The 17,881-nt window shown below is 36.1% G+C and overlaps 2 protein-coding genes across 4 annotated transcripts; one reads left to right on the top strand and one right to left on the bottom strand.

Annotated features, from left to right (window-relative positions):
- The first annotated feature begins 1,122 nt into the window (after positions 1-1,122).
- LOC140972701 (uncharacterized) lies at positions 1,123-8,942 on the top strand. 3 transcript variants are annotated; one of them, XM_073435071.1, is made up of 9 exons: positions 1,123-2,092; positions 2,755-2,943; positions 3,563-3,655; positions 3,782-3,964; positions 4,049-4,151; positions 4,241-4,426; positions 4,831-7,280; positions 7,750-8,330; positions 8,469-8,942. In XM_073435071.1, the coding sequence occupies exons 1-9, from the start codon at positions 1,865-1,867 to the stop codon at positions 8,527-8,529; spliced, it is 4,074 nt and encodes a 1,357-aa protein (XP_073291172.1). In that variant the 5' UTR covers positions 1,123-1,864; the 3' UTR covers positions 8,530-8,942. The 3 variants fall into 3 exon arrangements, with proteins under 3 accessions (XP_073291172.1, XP_073291171.1, XP_073291173.1); XM_073435070.1 differs by having other exon boundaries at positions 1,124-2,092; positions 7,747-8,330; XM_073435072.1 differs by having other exon boundaries at positions 1,124-2,092; positions 7,747-8,330; positions 8,465-8,942.
- A 132-nt stretch (positions 8,943-9,074) lies between these two features.
- LOC140972702 (DEAD-box ATP-dependent RNA helicase 31-like) lies at positions 9,075-17,000 on the bottom strand. The gene is made up of 10 exons (XM_073435073.1): positions 15,462-17,000; positions 15,138-15,244; positions 14,643-14,698; positions 13,741-13,965; positions 11,119-11,325; positions 10,960-11,046; positions 10,781-10,876; positions 9,954-10,169; positions 9,553-9,735; positions 9,075-9,461 (listed from the first exon to the last, which is right to left on the bottom strand). The coding sequence occupies exons 1-10, from the start codon at positions 16,853-16,855 to the stop codon at positions 9,234-9,236; spliced, it is 2,799 nt and encodes a 932-aa protein (XP_073291174.1). The 5' UTR covers positions 16,856-17,000; the 3' UTR covers positions 9,075-9,233.
- Positions 17,001-17,881: the final 881 nt, after the last annotated feature.

Below are 17,881 nucleotides of genomic sequence, written 5' to 3'. Positions count from 1 at the left end.
AGATTTGGGCTAGAAAAGATAGCTTTACTGCATAATAATGACCTAAATTTCTTGCCATGACTCTCTACTTAAAAACTTCCCTTCCATCCACGTTCGGATACCCCCTTTTCCAAACAGTACTTGTCTCCTAATGTTCAAGAACCTTGTTCCCCCCACTGTCGAAGGTGACTCAATTGAAAGGGATTTCATCGGATAGCATGAACCTCACCTAAGGCATATATCATCATTCATCATACAAATTAAGTACTTGAATTACTTGAGCATAATAATATGTTGAATATATTAATTATTTAACTATAACTAAACTAATTTTTATTCATATCTATTTTGCTTGATTTAAAAGTTTATATTTAGAAAATAATAATCTAACAATACAGCACGCAAAATGCATAATATATCGAGGAATAGTGATCATAACGAATTTATTATTATTGGAGATTGAGGTAATTCATTCTGATGGTACATATTTATGTGCTAACAGCAGTTTTTATGTCATTATTATAATACAACTTAATTTATAGAGAAAAATAAACATAAATAAGCCATACGAGAGAACACCATTCTGGTTCAAAGTACTTGTAAGAAATTAATAAATTTGTATGCATATTACATTTTATGTTGATAAACCATTTTTTTTTTTTGGCTTTCAACTTTGCTTCAAAATAACTTAATTTTATAATTATATCTAAAAACTTTACGAAAAATAAAAATAATAGTTTTAATCAAAAATTTTTTTAACATTTCATATTTGAATTAATTTTCACTTGCCATCGTATTGTGCTTTACGCATTCCTCGCAGTCCCAAAGATGGTTAATATATCATAATGAGTATTTTATATAAAATAAATAAATAAATAAAAAGTAAAGTATCCCATAAAAGTAACTAGTGAATCTAATGTGAGATCGGATCTTAATATGTGAGACGGATCAATCCTACCAATATTCAAAATAAAAAGTAATACTCTTATCATAAAAAATAATATTTTTTTCATGAATAACCCAAATAAAGATATGTCTCACAAAATACGACCTGTGAAAGTGTCTCACACAAATTTTTGCTAAGAGTAAATTAATTTAATTTAATATAGTCATTATAAAATTGTTTGTTATTCTCTATCACTCAGTTGCTGCCTATTGCTATTCCTCAAAATCATTTTACCAATATTATGTTCCTATTTCTGGACACACAGTAAAACACACACATTAAATCAAAATCGAATCAAACCAAATTCCTCAAAATTTCAAACAAAGTTTCAAATTTCCCAGTTTTCTCGAACACCCAATCAGCACCCCGAATTCCCACACAAGAGAGTTGATTTTTGTTATTATTAGCTTCGACAATCAATATTACAAAGGATAAAAACCAACCCCTTATCTGTGTCTTTCTATATCTCGACGATCTTTTATTTTCTTCCCTTGCCTCTGCAGTGTTTTGATTTGTGCAAAAGGCGAATCGAGTGTTTTCTGTTCAAGTATTATATGATTTTGTTTGCAATGCGGTCATTTTTCTGATTAGGGTTTTGTTTCATATTAATTTGTTAGCTGGGGTGTGTTTTAGTTAATATTGTCGAGGACGTAAGAAGTTCTGTATTGAAATCTAGAAAAAATTAGTGTTGACTAGTATTGTTATCCCAATCTTGTGATTGTTTAGAGTAAATTGTTTCGAAGTTGACGACTTTACTGTTGGTTTCCTTCATAGGGATTTTTTTATATGCCCAATTTCCTACATTCTGGGGATTGCAATTTGAGTTTTTATAGGTTGTTCTGAAGAAAGCTGGTTTTCTTCTTCGATTGCAAGAAGGAATATATTTGGTTTTTGGTTTTTTTTATGCTATAAGCTACCGTGTAGAAAAGGTTGTAGTTTATGGGAGAAAATGAGGGATGGTCTGAGACAGGTGGGCCGTTGCCGAATGGCCTTTTGCCTGGTGCAGGCCCAATAATGATGGCACTCGACACTGAACGGTGGCTGAAAGCAGAGGAGAGAACTGCCGAGCTCATTGCATGCATTCAGCCCAATCAACTGTCTGAGGAGCGCCGAAATGCTGTTGCTGATTACGTGCAGCGACTCATTATGAAGTGTTTCCCTTGCCAGGTGTTTGGAATGATTCTAGACGTATTCTTGTAGTATTGCGAGTGGATGGTGCTTTTTAAATGATTGCTTTAAAATGTGGATGCATAAAATGGTGGCTTTTGAATTTTTATAAAGATGGAAACATTTCTATTTCGTATATTGTTTGGATTAGACTTATTAAACTCAGAATTTTTCATGGTAGCTAAACAATATTTATTTATTTGGTGATTTAGTCATTTTGGTTTGAGCCATGAAGGTTGAATATTTTCATATGAGGGCCAAATTATTGTTATACTTGGGGTTCATGATGTAAAATTATTTTTGGTGGAGTTAACATTATGTGCTGCTAAACTAGAATGCACATCTAATGACCCAAACACTACATCAGTAGAAGTGAATCTGTGAAAGTTGCATGAGACACGAAAATTTAATTTGAAGTAGTGATAATACTTAGTGGCTTCTGTGAGATGAGAAAGATAATCCTTTTTTGGTTGAATGGCTGGTTACTTGTATCCAGTATTATGAAGCTCAGAGATGATTACCATTTATCTCTCATTGTAGCTGATTGGTATTGTTTTGTGGAGCCTATGTCCTTATGAACAATGTTTCATTTGAATTGTATTGCTGATAGATCCTCTTAGTCTTGTTGATTTAGTTATTCGACTCTCTTTACTTTGCCACAGGTCTGTACTTTTGGCTCTGTTCCTTTGAAGACTTATCTGCCTGATGGAGACATTGATTTGACTGCTTTTAGCCATGATCAAGTTTTAAAAGATACATGGGCCAATCAGGTGCGTGATATGTTAGAGAATGAGGAGAAAAACGAGAATGCTGAGTTTCATGTGAAGGAGGTTCAATACATCCAAGCAGAAGTATGTCTTCTCACTTATGCCTAGTTTTTTAGAAAAATTGGCCATCTTTAATGCGTCAGCTCCATTTCGTTCAAAATAAATATTTTGCTGTCTTCTCACTGCATTTATAAAAGCACCAACATGAAGCTGCCTACTGCTGGTTCAAAAAGTAAATTTCCAATTCCTGTAGTTTAATGTGTGCCCTTTGTAGTTGTCATATACACTTTTCGTCAGGTGGGATCCTAAGACATTGGTTTTACCAAACTTCTGTAGTTCCTGAATAATTATGCTTTCAAGCTCTCCACATCAAAATTTATAGCTTCTCTTGCCAAATTATCCCATCTTAACACATCTTGCTTCCCTTGTAAAATTATGCTGCGACTTACAGCATTTGTAGCAGTGAGTATATGTGCTATTATTTGTTTCTCAGTTGTCCAAGCATATTATAAACCTTCTTTGCGAATGGACAATTGTTTATCGAATATTTATTATCAATCTTGTTATTGATCATAGTCCATCTTTTACTTTTTAAGTTTGTGACAACTTACCAAATTTGTTGCTTAGAGTCTGTAGATGAGTGGATTGTTGCTTTTTCAACTGCTTCGTTTTCATTTTTTTGTTGTATGATTATATATTTCAGGTGAAGATAATTAAATGTCTTGTTGAAAATATTGTGGTGGATATATCTTTTAATCAAGTTGGTGGGTTATGTACACTGTGCTTTCTCGACGAGGTGAGTGGTTTTGAATCAAGTTGTTATCTGATGAATATGTTTCATCATATGCATTTTGATTATATTTATCAATTTTTGCTGCTAAAAAATAGCTCTCTGAAGAAAACTTGCTGTTTTTATTTACAGGTTGATAACCTGATTAATCAGAATCATCTGTTCAAGCGTAGTATCATACTGATCAAGGCCTGGTGCTATTATGAAAGCCGTATATTGGGTGCTCATCATGGACTTATATCTACTTATGCCCTGGAGACCTTAGTTCTTTACATTTTTCATGTGTTCAACAATTCTTTTCATGGACCTCTTGAGGTTACTTCACTCTTACGTATCTCGCTTTCTTTTTTTTCTTCTTCTTTCGAGTGTTCTTCTGAAGCAAGTTATGTAAACTTGCAGGTTCTTTATCGTTTTCTGGAATTCTTCAGCAACTTTGACTGGGACAGTTTTTGTGTTAGCTTATGGGGGCCTGTAGCAATTAGTTCACTACCTGATGTAACTGGTATTTAGTTCTCTGAATTGTCAGTTTATGCTTTTATCTATGTATGCTAGTGTTTCCTAATTGCCGATAGAATATCCATTATTTTACAGCTGAATCTCCTCGAAAGGACAGCGGAGAATTGCTACTCAGCAAGTTATTTCTTGATGCTTGTAGCTCTGTTTATGCTGTAGTCCCTGGTGGCCAGGAAAATAACGGACAACCATTTGTTTCCAAACATTTTAATGTAGTTGATCCTTTGCGCGTGAACAACAATCTTGGGCGCAGTGTTAGTAAAGGTTGGTATTGTTACAATTGTGTTTCTTCATCTTTGTTTGGTCATACTTACCGACAATCATACTATCTAGTAATTCTATTTGGTTTTCTTACCTTTGTCTGCTGCTATTTCGTAGTTATCTAATGATTCTGAAAGTTTTTGGCATGCAGAGGCATGTTCTTGGTGCTAGAAGTGCTTTAGATTATGTGTGTTGTATGTGGAGTTTGTTTTTCATTTAGCTAATTCATTAATTTTATCCACCTTGAAATCACCCATCTTATTTTGTGTGCTTTCAACTATCGCTAGTTCTCATTGCAATGTGCAAGAATCAGTTTTTTCCAGTATAACATTTGACATGTAATGAGATTTCTTTCTCAGATTTTTCTAGTTGTTATGAATCATGGAATTATCTCTTTTCTTTCTCAGGTAACTCTTTTAGGATAAGAAGTGCATTTGCCTTTGGAGCTAAAAGACTGGCTAGACTAATTGAATGCCCGAAAGAGAACTTAGTTTATGAAGTAAATCAGTTCTTTATGAATACATGGGAAAGACATGGCAGTGGTCATCGGCCTGATGCGCCGGGGGCTGATTCACGGCGCTTGAAATTATCAAATCCAGATGGCTTTCGTGATTTTGATAAGTCTAAGAATGTATTGAGTGGGAAAAGGATTAATGAAAAGTCTTTCCTTGAGACAGAGATGCAGGGAAATGTCAGTGGTGTTTCCCATGAAACTTTAAAAGTTTCGGCCTCAATGGTACCAACAAGTGAGTTTTCTGCAGCTTCTCACACACAAAGCTTAAAAAGTCAATTCAATTTGAACAGCATACAAGGTATTGGAAGAGACCCATCTTTTGATCAGGCTGCAATTAATATTAAAGCTCAAAAAGACCTGAAAGGCAATCATTTGATTAATGACAACCAGGGGCGGTTTCTTTTTGCAAGAACACACTCTAGTCCTGAGCTGACTGATGCATATGGTGATGTCTCGTCTCAATTGCGGTGCAGTGTACAAGCAGAAACTACCAATTCTCGTGACCCTTCTGTTAGGCTTGATAAGAGTAATGGGAGAAAGAATCTTGGATCTGAAAGTTTGGAGAGGCCTAAAAGTTGTTCTTCGAATGATGACACTCTGTCTGTGAGGCATGTTGAACCCCAGCCAATTCTGGAGACTACAGCTGACTACAACAGCAATTCACATAGTCACAACCAAGATTTTGGTTTAGATTCGATGAGCGAGGATTTTTCATCCACCCCCACTGCCCAGATGATGCACCAGGAAGAACAAGATATAGTGAACATGATGGCATCTGCTTCGCTTCAAGGTTTCAACAGACAAGTTCATCTTCCATTAAATTTAACATCACCTCATGTACCTTTCCAAATTCCTCCATCCTTTCTTGGCTCAATGGGATACACTCAACGAAATATACCTGGATTTGCTCCTACCAATTTTCCTTTTATGGATCCATCTTTTGCAAATGTGCAATTTGCTCATGGATTAGTTTCACCCCAAATGACCCCTTATTTTCCTGGTGTTGAACTGACTTTACCTTCTGAAGATTCCGTTGAACAAAGCGTTGAAAATTTTGGTTCGGTAGAAATGAACTCCAGAGAAGCCAATAATGATGCCTGGCACGATCAAGGTATTGGCTCCTCTGGCAATTATGAACCCGAGAGCAAAAATTTTGACACAATCCAATCTGATGATAGACCACCGGAGCTGTCATCTGGTTTAAAATATATCCCTCCATTTCGAGCAAGTGGTGCTACAAGAGTTCAGAATAAGCATGCAAGGGGAAAACGTGGATCAGTGCTGGAAAATAGTGATAGTTTTGTTCATCAGGATATTAGAAATAATGAGGTTTATGCAGAAGAAAGATCAGCAAGTTCTAGGTTCTCGTCAGCAACTCATAGCAATTCTTTGAGAAGTAGAACTTCTTCAGAAAGCTCCTGGGATGGATCATCAGTGAAGACTCCTAAATCCACAAAAGAAAAATGGGGAAAGAAAGTATTCTCTACAGATCAATCTGCCAGCCATGGGAAAGGCAAAAATATGTCTGAGTGTATACCTAATCAGGCTGAGGATGATGACCAGGAATGGGGTACCTTGTTAAATTTGGAGAGTGAAATTGTAGAAAGGAACACAGGATCTGAGCAAGATACTTCTTTGCAGTTTCCAAGGCATCATATGTCTGGCTTGGAAGTTGCTCAAACTAGTGGATCTGACTCGATGATGCCATTTGCTCCAATGCTCATAGGTAACGGGTTGAGGCAGGGAATAAATGATAATTCTGGATTGATTACTTTCTATCCTACTGGGCCACCAATCCCATTTCTAACAATGCTTCCACTGTATAATATTCCCCCCGAGACCGGAACTTCTGATGCATCAAGTGGCCATTTTGGAGGAGATGATACTTTAGATCCGAGCGAATCTGGGCAGAATTGTATTTCTGAGGAATTTGATCATTTAGAGGATTTCAACTCCTGTAGTTCTTTGAGTGGGGTGACTATCACGGGTGCTTCTGACGTGCAAAAGTCTGATATTCTTAATAGCGACTTTGCTAGCCATTGGCAAAATTTACAGGTTGGAAGATTCTGTCAAAATCCAAGGTATCATGCCCCAATGGTCTATCCTTCACCCGTGATGGTCCCTCCTGTCTATCTCCAAGGTCAGTTTCCTTGTGACAACACTGGCAGAACTTATTCAACCAACACAAACATCTTCTCTCAGCTTATGACTAGTTATGGCCACCATCTGGTTCCTATTGCACCACTTCACTCGGTTTCCAGTAGACCTCCCTATGTATACCAACGTTACATGGATGATATGCCAAGATATCGCAGTGGGACTGGAACATACCTACCTAATCCAGTAAGAATGCTTGTGATGTTTGTTCGTTTGTTTTTGTATATTTGTCTATTTGGCAGACTACAGTGAATGATGCAACAGACATAGTTTTATTGTTCTGTAGCTTTGGCATGTCAATGTTAAATAATCAGCACCTTGTGTGCAAGAAATTTGGAAACTATGATCTTGTTAGCTGAAAGTGATTAGAACCTGTCGTTTTACTCAGACATCGAAGTGATGGCATTACAGAGATAGAGGGGATTAACAAACTAACATACTTAGGCTGAGTGCTTGCCATGACATTTGTCCTAGTTTGATTATTGCTTGAAATAGTGGGTGTAATTAACCACATTTTAGGATTTGGATTTACTAGCATAGCATGTCTTGTTCTGAAATTTAGAAGCAATACATGCCCTTGTTTGGCTTTGACTGCAAAGTTACTTCAAAATGATTTTCCAAATATAATTTGACATTTCTTTCATTGCTTCAGAAGCTTTCTGTCAGGGAGCGGCATTCATCTGGTACAAGAAGGGGAAATTATAACCATGACAGGAATGATAATTATGGTGACAGAGAAGGTAACTGGAATGCTAATTCGAAATCACGAGCTGCTACCCGCAGTCACAATCGCAGTCAACCTGATAAATCTAACACGAGAACCGGTCGATTGGCTCCTAGTGAGAGTCGTGCTGAGCGATCATGGAATGCATATAGGCACGAGTCGATCCCTTCTTACCAGTCGCAGAATGGCCCTTCGCGCTCAAATCCTAGTCAGAATGGCCCTCAAAGTTTGGCTTACAGCATGCATCCCATGTCAGCTGCAAATCCCAATGGCGTTTCTAATGGACCTTCTGTTCCACCAATGGTGATGCTGTACCCATTTGATCATAATGCCAGCTACAGTTCTCATGTTGAACCACTTGAGTTTGGTTCTTTGGGTCCGGTAGCTTTTTCTGGTATAAACGATCAATTACAACTAAATGAGGGAAGTCAAACCGGGATGGATAATAGACTTAATGGGGGCCCTGAGCACAGGTCATCACCTGATCAACCATCTTCCCCTCATCATTACAGGTATTGCCATGAACCAAAATCATCATCTGTAGTATGTAGCTGGTTACTTTTTTCGCTTTGAACATTTTGATTTTCAAAAAAATTCCCCATTTTATATGAATGATCTGTGATGAAAGTATTTCTATTTTTTCTAGGAAGATGTGAGAATTTTCTCACAGCAATTGCCCGTGTTAACAGTGTTTGGAAGAATGAAAATTAAGGCTGAACGGACCACTCCCTTTCCCAGTAGAACGGGATATATCTCGTTTTGTGTGTTTCGTGCAAGAATGATCACGCTATTCAGTACATGTCTATATGTAAAATAGCTAAGCCAACCTCCCACCAACATGCACATCTGAAACCTGGAAGCATCAAAGGAGTAGGAGTTATTCGTATTTTTTGCCTTTTATTACCGTCACAGGTCCAACATATTGTAATTCTAACAAACTAGAATTAGATCTTCATATAATTTTGTCACTTAGAATTGCTTTGTGCCGCAGGTAGCACTTGGAATTATGCAATTTCTTTGTATCATTTTCCACGATTCTTATCAAGATGTTGGAAATGCCCCATATTAATTGAGTCACAAAATTTTCGATGACAAATATTGTAATTACGTGCGTTGGCCCCCAATTTTCTGCATAAGTGATCCTGGTTATTTTCTGTATACTTCCACCGCGATTTTCAAGACATGTAGATAATTTAATCGAACCTTCTCTCCCTTGCAAGTGAAACACTGTTTTTTGAAAAATAAAAAAGGGAACAGATTAAAAATCCTTGCTTTCTTAATTAATTAAAGAATTATGCAAATAAACCTACTGGGGACAAAACTTAAACGGGTTGCCATCACGTCTCTCTATTGTATGACATAATTGAGACTATTGTATGACAGAATTTGTAGAGGGCGAAACATGAGATTGTAGACTACTTCGAGCGCAAACCAGGAATATTCTTGAGTCCCATTTTGCCAAGGACCAGCTTAGAAATGGCTGGAGGATTGTCGAGCCCCATGCTTCGACTAAACTCATTTGCTAGCTCTACGAGCCTACATTTGTCTCGACCAACATTTTTGTTTGAGTTGTAATAACCAAGCCACGCTTGATATGCTGCTTCTTTGTTCTTCATCTCTACATGTGCTAATGCACGTTCGACCTGTGAAAACGAGGGACGAGATTTTTCTCTCAAATGAGCTTCTATATTTACTTAAAAAATAAGCATTTATGAAAAGGTAGTCAGTGTTTACCTTTTTTGTGGTGTCTGGATCAACCAATGGTTCAGATGCCTTCGATATTGGCAAGTCCTTAACACCGGACAAAAAGAACTCTTCCCAAGGAGCCAATAACAAAACACCTTCTCCTTCTTTTCCCTTTCGCCCAGTTCGACCTAATCGGTGTATATACTGCTGTCTGTCAGCAGGAACTCCCATCTATAGAAAAAAAACTCACTTTTACACATCTCAAGTGTACAAAAGATCAACTAAAGCTCACTTGTGAAGTTAGGTGGTAATTAATGCACACTGTAAGCACGACATAAGGTCCAGATTATTGAATTCTAAAGAACATGAGGTGATCTTGTTCAGCAAGAGAAAACGGTATTCTTAGTAAACATTAAATGATTGGAAAAAGCAAGATCAAGTTGACCAACCTGTACGACAAGAGTTACATCCGGGTAATCTACTCCACGCGCAGACACGTCAGATGTTACCAAAATAAGGCCCTTCGATTTCCGAAATTCATCAGAGATTCTGGTTCTGTAACTTTGAGGTTTTCGAGAATGGATTTCCCGGACATTCAAGCTAAGCTCACCAAGAAGCTCAGCAACGAGCCTCGTTACCATGGCAGTTGTGCAAAACACAAGAATCTTCGCAAATGAGGAAGCAAGGCAGGATCAACAGACAAAGAAATGATAAGACTAATGAATGGTATGGTGATAAATGAAATGATATTTACAATTCCAGGGGGCGCATAATATAACGGAATAAAAGATTAACACTCATCACGATGAAAATTATTAAAAGCTGATTTTCTTTGTATAATTTTTCCAGCATCATAAATCCTCCCAATCTTCTCTGCTTAGTTTCATTGAGCAAATGTCTGTTATCATTTCTCAATAGTTCAATCTACGGTCATGCAACATTGGCAAATTGTCGAGTCTCCTGAGAATTTGCTGGTTTTATAACTGTCCATAGATTATTTCCTTTTACTCCGAGAAATTTCCCCGCACAAGGAGAAGGGCATTTCTCCCTTTGGCTCGATTAAAAAAATGCCTTGACAACATTTCTAAAGAGTTATAACTAAAATATCCTAGAAATGCTCAATGAAATTGCCATGCAGAATTTATACAAATCTTGTGTACCCAACAGTTTACAAAATCAGGGATGCTCTCTTTCAGAAAAGCATAAATAAAGAAGCAATGAAAGTTCGTCCAGTTCAACGAAATTACCATAAAAAGTTCGTATGAACCATGTATACCTTATAATTTACATCATCGGCCATATGCGCTTTCAGCCAAGCATAAAGAAGTGAAAAATGCTTTTCAAGAGGAGCAACAAGATGCATTTGTCGAACCTGAATGATTTAATATTACGAAGAACGTGACACTCAAGGACTAGTAGCAAGATATAAAAGAAGACAAAGTTAAATAAGTCTACCTGTGCATGTGTATCTTCGCTCCCTTCTTGAACCGTGTTGATAAATTCATGATCTCTTTTTAAAGCAATATGGCATATTTGTCGAACCTGCGTTACTGATGTTTAGAACATACCAACCCTAACCTAGCACCACAGCAAAAAAGTAAAAAAGACAATTACCTCTGGTGGAATAGTAGCAGAAAACAAAAGTGTTTGACGCTGTTTTGGAACAGCAGCTATAATTTTCTCTATTTCTTTGCGGAATCCCATGTCTAACAAATGATCAGCTTCATCGAGAACCAAAACCTTGACACCCATCAGCCGAGTCGCAAACCCAGCGGTATTCTCCACGTGATCTCTAAGCCTTCCAGGTGTAGCCACAAGAATCTGGATTTAAGATATAAAATTTGTATACTGATTACCAACAATAAAATTATTCTGCAATCACAAAATAGCAGGGAAGAATGTCGACAAGTTGCAGAAATTAGTGACTTTATATAAATATATATACAGAATTAGTGACTTTAATTGTTTGTGTATACTATTACTAACAAAATAAATGGTTTTATGTATCCATAAGTAGTACACTCAATTGCAAAATATCTTCACTGATACACTCATATGAGCATGACCAACTAGAGAAATAAATGAGCATCAATAGGACATTGTTGATAATCCATTCACATAGTTTGAATTCTTTAATTAGTTGGTTCAAGTTTCATTTTAGAATAATGTGGACTTTATGATTATTGTTACTGTGAGCTTAGTATTTTTTCATTTCCCACTTAAATTTTTACATTAATTATGTTTCTGTACTTGGTGCCATAATTATATTTTTAAATTCTTTAATTGATTGATAAATATTTGTGATTCATAAACTTTTTATTAATATGTACTAAAAAGGGAAGAATAAGCAAGAACATGTATAGAAAATTTCACGAGAAAAAAGAGAGAATATGATTTTAACAGCATAAAATTGGAAGGTGAGGGTGTATGATTTTATGTTGCAAGAAGTGAAAATGTTACGTTATATGGTAAGACTAGATGGAGTGAATGATCAATTATCATAAAACTGAGGGTGACAAATGGGAGTCAAGTAGATCACATAAATTGCACAATTATTTTACATCAGAATAAGAATTTAAATTCATAAAGTTTGAAGTTTATAATAGAAGTAAAATAAACCTAATAAATTGAACATGATATAATAACGTGAAATTCAATATTAACATATTTTTATAGTTTTCGTAACTAAAAAACAAATTTAGAGATTTTATATGAATAATTATAAATTTTAATACATTTTAAAACAACAAAACACAAGTCTTTATCCTATCAAGGGGGATCAGCTATGTGGATCTCCTACACCATTTTGATCTATCCCCTGTTATAGCATAATCTATATTCAGAATAATACATATCATGGTTAATAATTATTATCCAATTTTTAGTGCGTTATAATTATAATCCAACAAAGATACAAAACTTTTGGAAGATTTTAAATAGTTTGCCATTAGAAGCTCTGAAAAAAATCGAAAAAGTGCAGTAAATCATTTGTAAATTTATATTATCTGACAAATTTGATTGAAATAAATCAAGATGTGATCAACTAAGTTTACTATACTCATTAATTATACAATAGTTATTTAACTATAAAATGTTTGAAAAATTATTTAACTTAAACAACACAATTTGTTATAATCCACCTAACTCTATAATTGTTGAGTTTCTATTAAACATGAGTGAGTGATATAAAAATATCATAACTAATGATTAAAAAGAAAGTCAAATGATTAAAAGATATCAAATAAAGCTCATAGTAGCTCAAAAGTTGGAACATGATTCGTCGGTTAATTCAATTACAGGTAAATTAAAAAACTCAAGTTATATACGACAACTACAAAGTATTAGAAATATTGGAAAAAGTAAAGTATTTGTAAATACAATAAAAATTAAAATATATCAATAAATAAGACGAGGAAAATACAACAAATAACAAATTTAATAAAAATTTATAACCAACAACTTCTATCATAATTTTCGATTTTTTATATATTTTAATTATAAGAGGTTAAATTTTTTAGCAAAAGTCAGCATTAAGTATTATTTAAATAAAAAATAATTTTAATGGTTGTGTTTTAGTATCGATTTGATAATTTCATTAGTTATGATATTTTTATATCACTCACTCGTGATAATTTTAGTTTGATGGTTGATTGTCATTACGTGTGCTCCATCCATGAAAATTATGATTTAAGCATTATTGAAATCCATTATTTTGTAGAATTTTTTTGTTACTTTCCTTTATATGTCGTGTTTCAATTATTTGAGTTTGCTACAACTCTAGAATAGATAAATTTACTTATTTTTGTTTGATTGTAAAAAAAGTTAAAAAGTTAATATTACACACACAAAATTTGATTTCATATGTTTTAATTTTTTTTAGAATATCTTATTTATTAATGTGTGACATATAAAGTACGGATTCGCATGCGAAGCACATGCTAGTAGAAAACAAAGGCATACTGGGCATTGCACCGAGAACACATGCATCACTTCAAGGATTGGGGCTTCCTTACAAAACTCAAGTACAGTAGCAGACTTAAGTAGAAGAATCCATGCAAATAGACTGACTGACACAGATTAGTACTCAAAATACCGAACATTAGATTACCACAGAATACTGACAAACACAGCAGAATGCAGATTAAATTTGCTACACATGATATAGCATTTCCCCATAAGAAGCCAGAAAACCCCCCAAATGGAAGAAGTCTCTAACGAGGTGGAAAATTCCAGTACCTGGCATGGATTGGCTTGCATTCGTTTTTGTTCCAAGGCAAGCCTTGTACCTCCTATGACAACTTGAACACCAATTGAAGGATGATACTTCAATAGGGTGTTGGCCTCCGCAGCAGCCTGACTTGCAAGCTCACGAGTAGGGCATATAATGAGGACGAATATTGGAGGTCGCTTTTGATCACGAGTCATTGATGGTGATTGTAAAACAATTTCAATCGCCGGAAGCTGAAATTAGATACCAAATATAAGGACGCTTACATACTGCATCATCTTCTGATTACATCATAGGCCGATATCTAACTATAATTTCAAAATGCCACAATGAACTTAACGGTGAGGTAGTCAATGCCCATGCATAAAAAGAGCATCATCTTTAACAATTAAATACAGGTGACGAAAAATGGAGATGCAAAAAGCCACATTGTCTAATAATAAGCTCTTAATTATACCATCTTAAGAGGGTAAAGATACACAAAGAAATTCTAATGATTCTCAAAATGTAGCTCCTAGGATCTTCTATTACATCATAGACCGATATCTAACTATAATTTCAAAACGCCAGATTGAACTTAATGGTGAGCCAGTCACTGCCTGTGCATAAAAATAGCATCATGTTCAACAATTAAAAACAGCCGACAAAAAATGGAGATGCAAAAGGCCGCATGGTCTAAGACTCTAACAATAAGCTTTTAATCATACTACCTTGAGATGTTAAAGTTACACAAAGAAATTCTGATGATTCTCAAATGTAGCTCCTGGGAATACTACATTAGAGTTGCGATAAATGATAAATCACAGACACACAAAGGACAAAGCCCGAGCCTTTGAAAAGTCAGAGACTCCGGTAACAAAAGAAGTCATCAAGAAGAGAAAATCATAGCGCAGAAGGCAATGGCTTTTACCAAAAAAGCTACAGTTTTTCCGGTGCCAGTTTTTGCCTTGGCCAGCACATCCTTACCTAGAAAAACACTAATTATGGTAAATTGTCACCAATCAAAATACACAAATAAAAAAATCAACGGCATTCAGACTATAACAAAAACTAAGTTATATGGAAGAAGCTATGCTAATGAGAACAATCAATAAAATCCTAGTACTGAAAAGCAAACTGTTTACAGGCAAAAAATTAAAGGTCGTATACATCACATTTTCTATCTTCCATCCACTCCTGTGACATAAATCCACCGTATAAAACTGCCTCTTTCATAGGAATATAGTTCTAATTTTACCAAACCATCATAAACAACTTAACAGTCCCAAAGAAGAAATAAATATAAAGAGAACAGTGACGTCACCCTTTGAGCATAAAAACTACTTATAAACAGTAAATAGTGCTTACACGTACCATGGGTTCATTAATCCAATCACAGAGTACTCCAAAGAGCTTCTAAGCATACCTTTCAGAATTACAGGAAGTGTTGCCTCCTGCACCAGAGTCATATTTTCAAATCCTGCATCTTTAATTCCTTTAAGGGATAAAGGCGAGATGGAGCATTGATCAAACCTGCGTGACATACATGTAAGTAGGCAGTTGAAGAATTCAATAAAATAACAGAAGTTCACATGGCATAAAAAAATCCATCAAACATAAAATTAACAAATCCTTCAAGCGCTGAAAACACAAACTTCCCAACTTTGGACAGAATGCTTCATGATAGGTACAGTACAGGAGGCAGAGATCCTTAATTCATGTGAATGCAAGGTGGAAGCTTTAAAATTACCTGCTTTCACTTAGATATGTATCACTTCTTCTAGGTGAGTTAGGCTGCAACTCAGAAAAATCACTTGCTTTGTCAAATAACCCATTATCTTCTTCTTCTTCCTCTTCCTCAGCCAAGTCCATGCCATCCTCCTCCTCCTCCTCCTCCTCCTCCTCCTCCTCATCATCATCATCCACTCCATCACTATCAAGCAATTCCTTGAAACTTCTATGGCCTTTCTCTTCTTCTTTTTCTTCCTCTTCATCCTTGTCATCCATAATAGCCATGCCCCTTCTTCCAGCCCTTCCCCCTTCTGTCCTTACTGCAAAATTCCCACGATCACCACCTCCGTTCCCTTCTCTCCTCATTGAGAAATTCCCACGATCACCACCTCGACCCCCTTCTCTCCTCATTGAGAAATTCCCACGATCAGCACCTCCACTCCCTTCTCTCCTCGTTCCAAAATTCCCACGATCACCACCTCCACTCCCTTCTCTCCTCATTGCAAAATTCTCACGATCACCACCTCCACTCCTTCCATTCCATTTACCTTGCACTCTCCCTTCACTCCTCGTTGCAAAATTCCCACGAACACCACCTCCACTCCTTCCATTCCATGTATCTTGCACTCTTCTGTCCTCATTACTCCTAGGACTTTGTCTCGCTTTTGAATCCCTTCCCCTGCCAAACAGACTATCACTATCTTTACTTTTCTCATCGAACGGCCCCCTAAACCTCCCTCCCCCCCTCCCATTTCGCATTTCTGGACTTTTCTCTCTGAACCCCTCATTTGTCCTCCATCTGTCGCTTGAACCTAAATCATCTCCCCTGTTAAAAAAACGATCGTCCCTCTTATTCTTCTCATCCAACCTCCCCCCAGACTTCGCTCCCTTACTTGACAGGAATTTGTTAGAATCACGACCTTTACCTCCCCCGGCAAACAAACTGTCAGTGTAGTTCCTCTCGTTCCTGCCCTCTCGGTCAACGTTTTTATCAAATCCACTCTCACTCCCTCGTCTCTTCCCACCCCTTTCTCTACTCCTGTAACCTTCACTTTTTACATTATTATCCTCGTCGTTTTCACTATCACTGTACACTCGAGTCTTCTTAAACGAGTTCGAGCTCAACCCACTAACCCAGTCGCTGAGCTCGCTCTCATCCTCGATCAAACTCTTTGATGCCTTCATCCCCTGACCCGCACGGGTCGAGAACTTGCTGACGCCAAATTGACCTCCATATGAAACCTGGATTTGCGAGAGGCAAGTTTTTATATTAGGGGGCCCGGAAATGTAATGCTTCGGCATGTGAAGGAATACTCGGGAGAAAACGGGTATGGAGTGTCTCAGAACAACCAGGTCTGATTTCATGGCTCCGGGCAAGAGACGCAGGTGGAGTGGGAAAATCTTGACAGGCATTATATGCACAAATATGGGCGACAGAGTAAAGGTCCCGAGTGTCTTCCCAGTTCCCACTATCACTATGGATTCCTGTTGATGAGGTGAGGGTTTAACCCAAGACAGGAAATGCAACTGTTAAACCCTATCTATCCGACAAGACGACGCCGTTTTATGTTGGCTCTCCGATTATTTGGTTTAATTAAAAAAAACGCATCAATTTCTCTCTTAAGATGACAACAGTGTTCTTAAAATCAGACTCGACTCATCAACTCAATACTGTTTAATCCGAAAAAAAATCAAGTTGAGTTTGAGTTTGACGTTTTCGAGTTCGGATCAAATCGAGTTGGACCCCGATAGCTGACCCGAAAAAAAATGATCAGGTTGGGTCAAGTTCGAGTTGACCCGAAAATTTTAACTTCTTTTAAAAAAATTTAATTAATAATATTACATATATTTTTATATATTGTATATCTGAAAAATATTTATTATATATTTATATCATAATTGATAATATTACATAATTTAATATTTATTTTGTATATTTTTTATTTGTTAAACAATTGTATATTTAATATAGCATTTTATTTTTCTACAATTAGATTTTTAAATTTAAATTATATATATAAAAGAGATTTTGTTATTATGTTTTTAAATTAAAATATTATTTTATTTAATTTTAAAAAAATTAAAAAAAATGGGTTAGTCGGATTCGTGTTTGGGTTGGGAGTTTTCGGGTCGGGTCGTGTTTGGGTCAATCAATTTTTAAATAGTACTATGCACCAATCCGACCCACCCGAATTGACACACATAAATGACAATACATCGAATCTAAACGCGATCTCGTATTACATCCTATCTATTTTGAAATTTTAACCATCTTCTCCTCTCATTCTTCCATTACAGTTTACGTCTCCGATTATCTTTGAATGTTGGAATGCCCCTGAAAAAAGAATGAAAACTAATGACACGTGGAATGTCTATAGATGACCCAACTTCAAGCACTTAGAACTCTCACTTTATAATTTTTTTCTTGTGGATTTCTTG

Source organism: Primulina huaijiensis, chromosome 3, assembly GCF_012295235.1.
Source record: "Primulina huaijiensis isolate GDHJ02 chromosome 3, ASM1229523v2, whole genome shotgun sequence".
Taxonomy (NCBI): domain Eukaryota; kingdom Viridiplantae; phylum Streptophyta; class Magnoliopsida; order Lamiales; family Gesneriaceae; genus Primulina; species Primulina huaijiensis.
Note: the sequence above shows the minus strand (reverse complement) of the source record. Positions and strands in the feature narration are given on the sequence as shown.

Bases quoted from the DNA above. Each gene is read 5' to 3' on its own strand.
- LOC140972701 (XM_073435070.1), top strand. From the start codon at position 1,865: ATGGGAGAAAATGAGGGATGGTCTGAGACAGGTGGGCCGTTGCCGAAT. The intron at 4,152-4,240 runs GTATTTAGTTCT...ATTATTTTACAG, and splicing joins TTCACTACCTGATGTAACTG to CTGAATCTCCTCGAAAGGAC. The intron at 8,331-8,468 runs GTATTGCCATGA...TTTTCTAGGAAG, and splicing joins TCTTCCCCTCATCATTACAG to ATGTGAGAATTTTCTCACAG.
- LOC140972702 (XM_073435073.1), bottom strand. From the start codon at position 16,855: ATGCCTGTCAAGATTTTCCCACTCCACCTGCGTCTCTTGCCCGGAGCC. The intron at 15,245-15,461 runs GTAATTTTAAAG...TATGTCACGCAG, and splicing joins ACATATCTAAGTGAAAGCAG to GTTTGATCAATGCTCCATCT. The intron at 9,462-9,552 runs GTAAACACTGAC...TCGTTTTCACAG, and splicing joins ATCCAGACACCACAAAAAAG to GTCGAACGTGCATTAGCACA.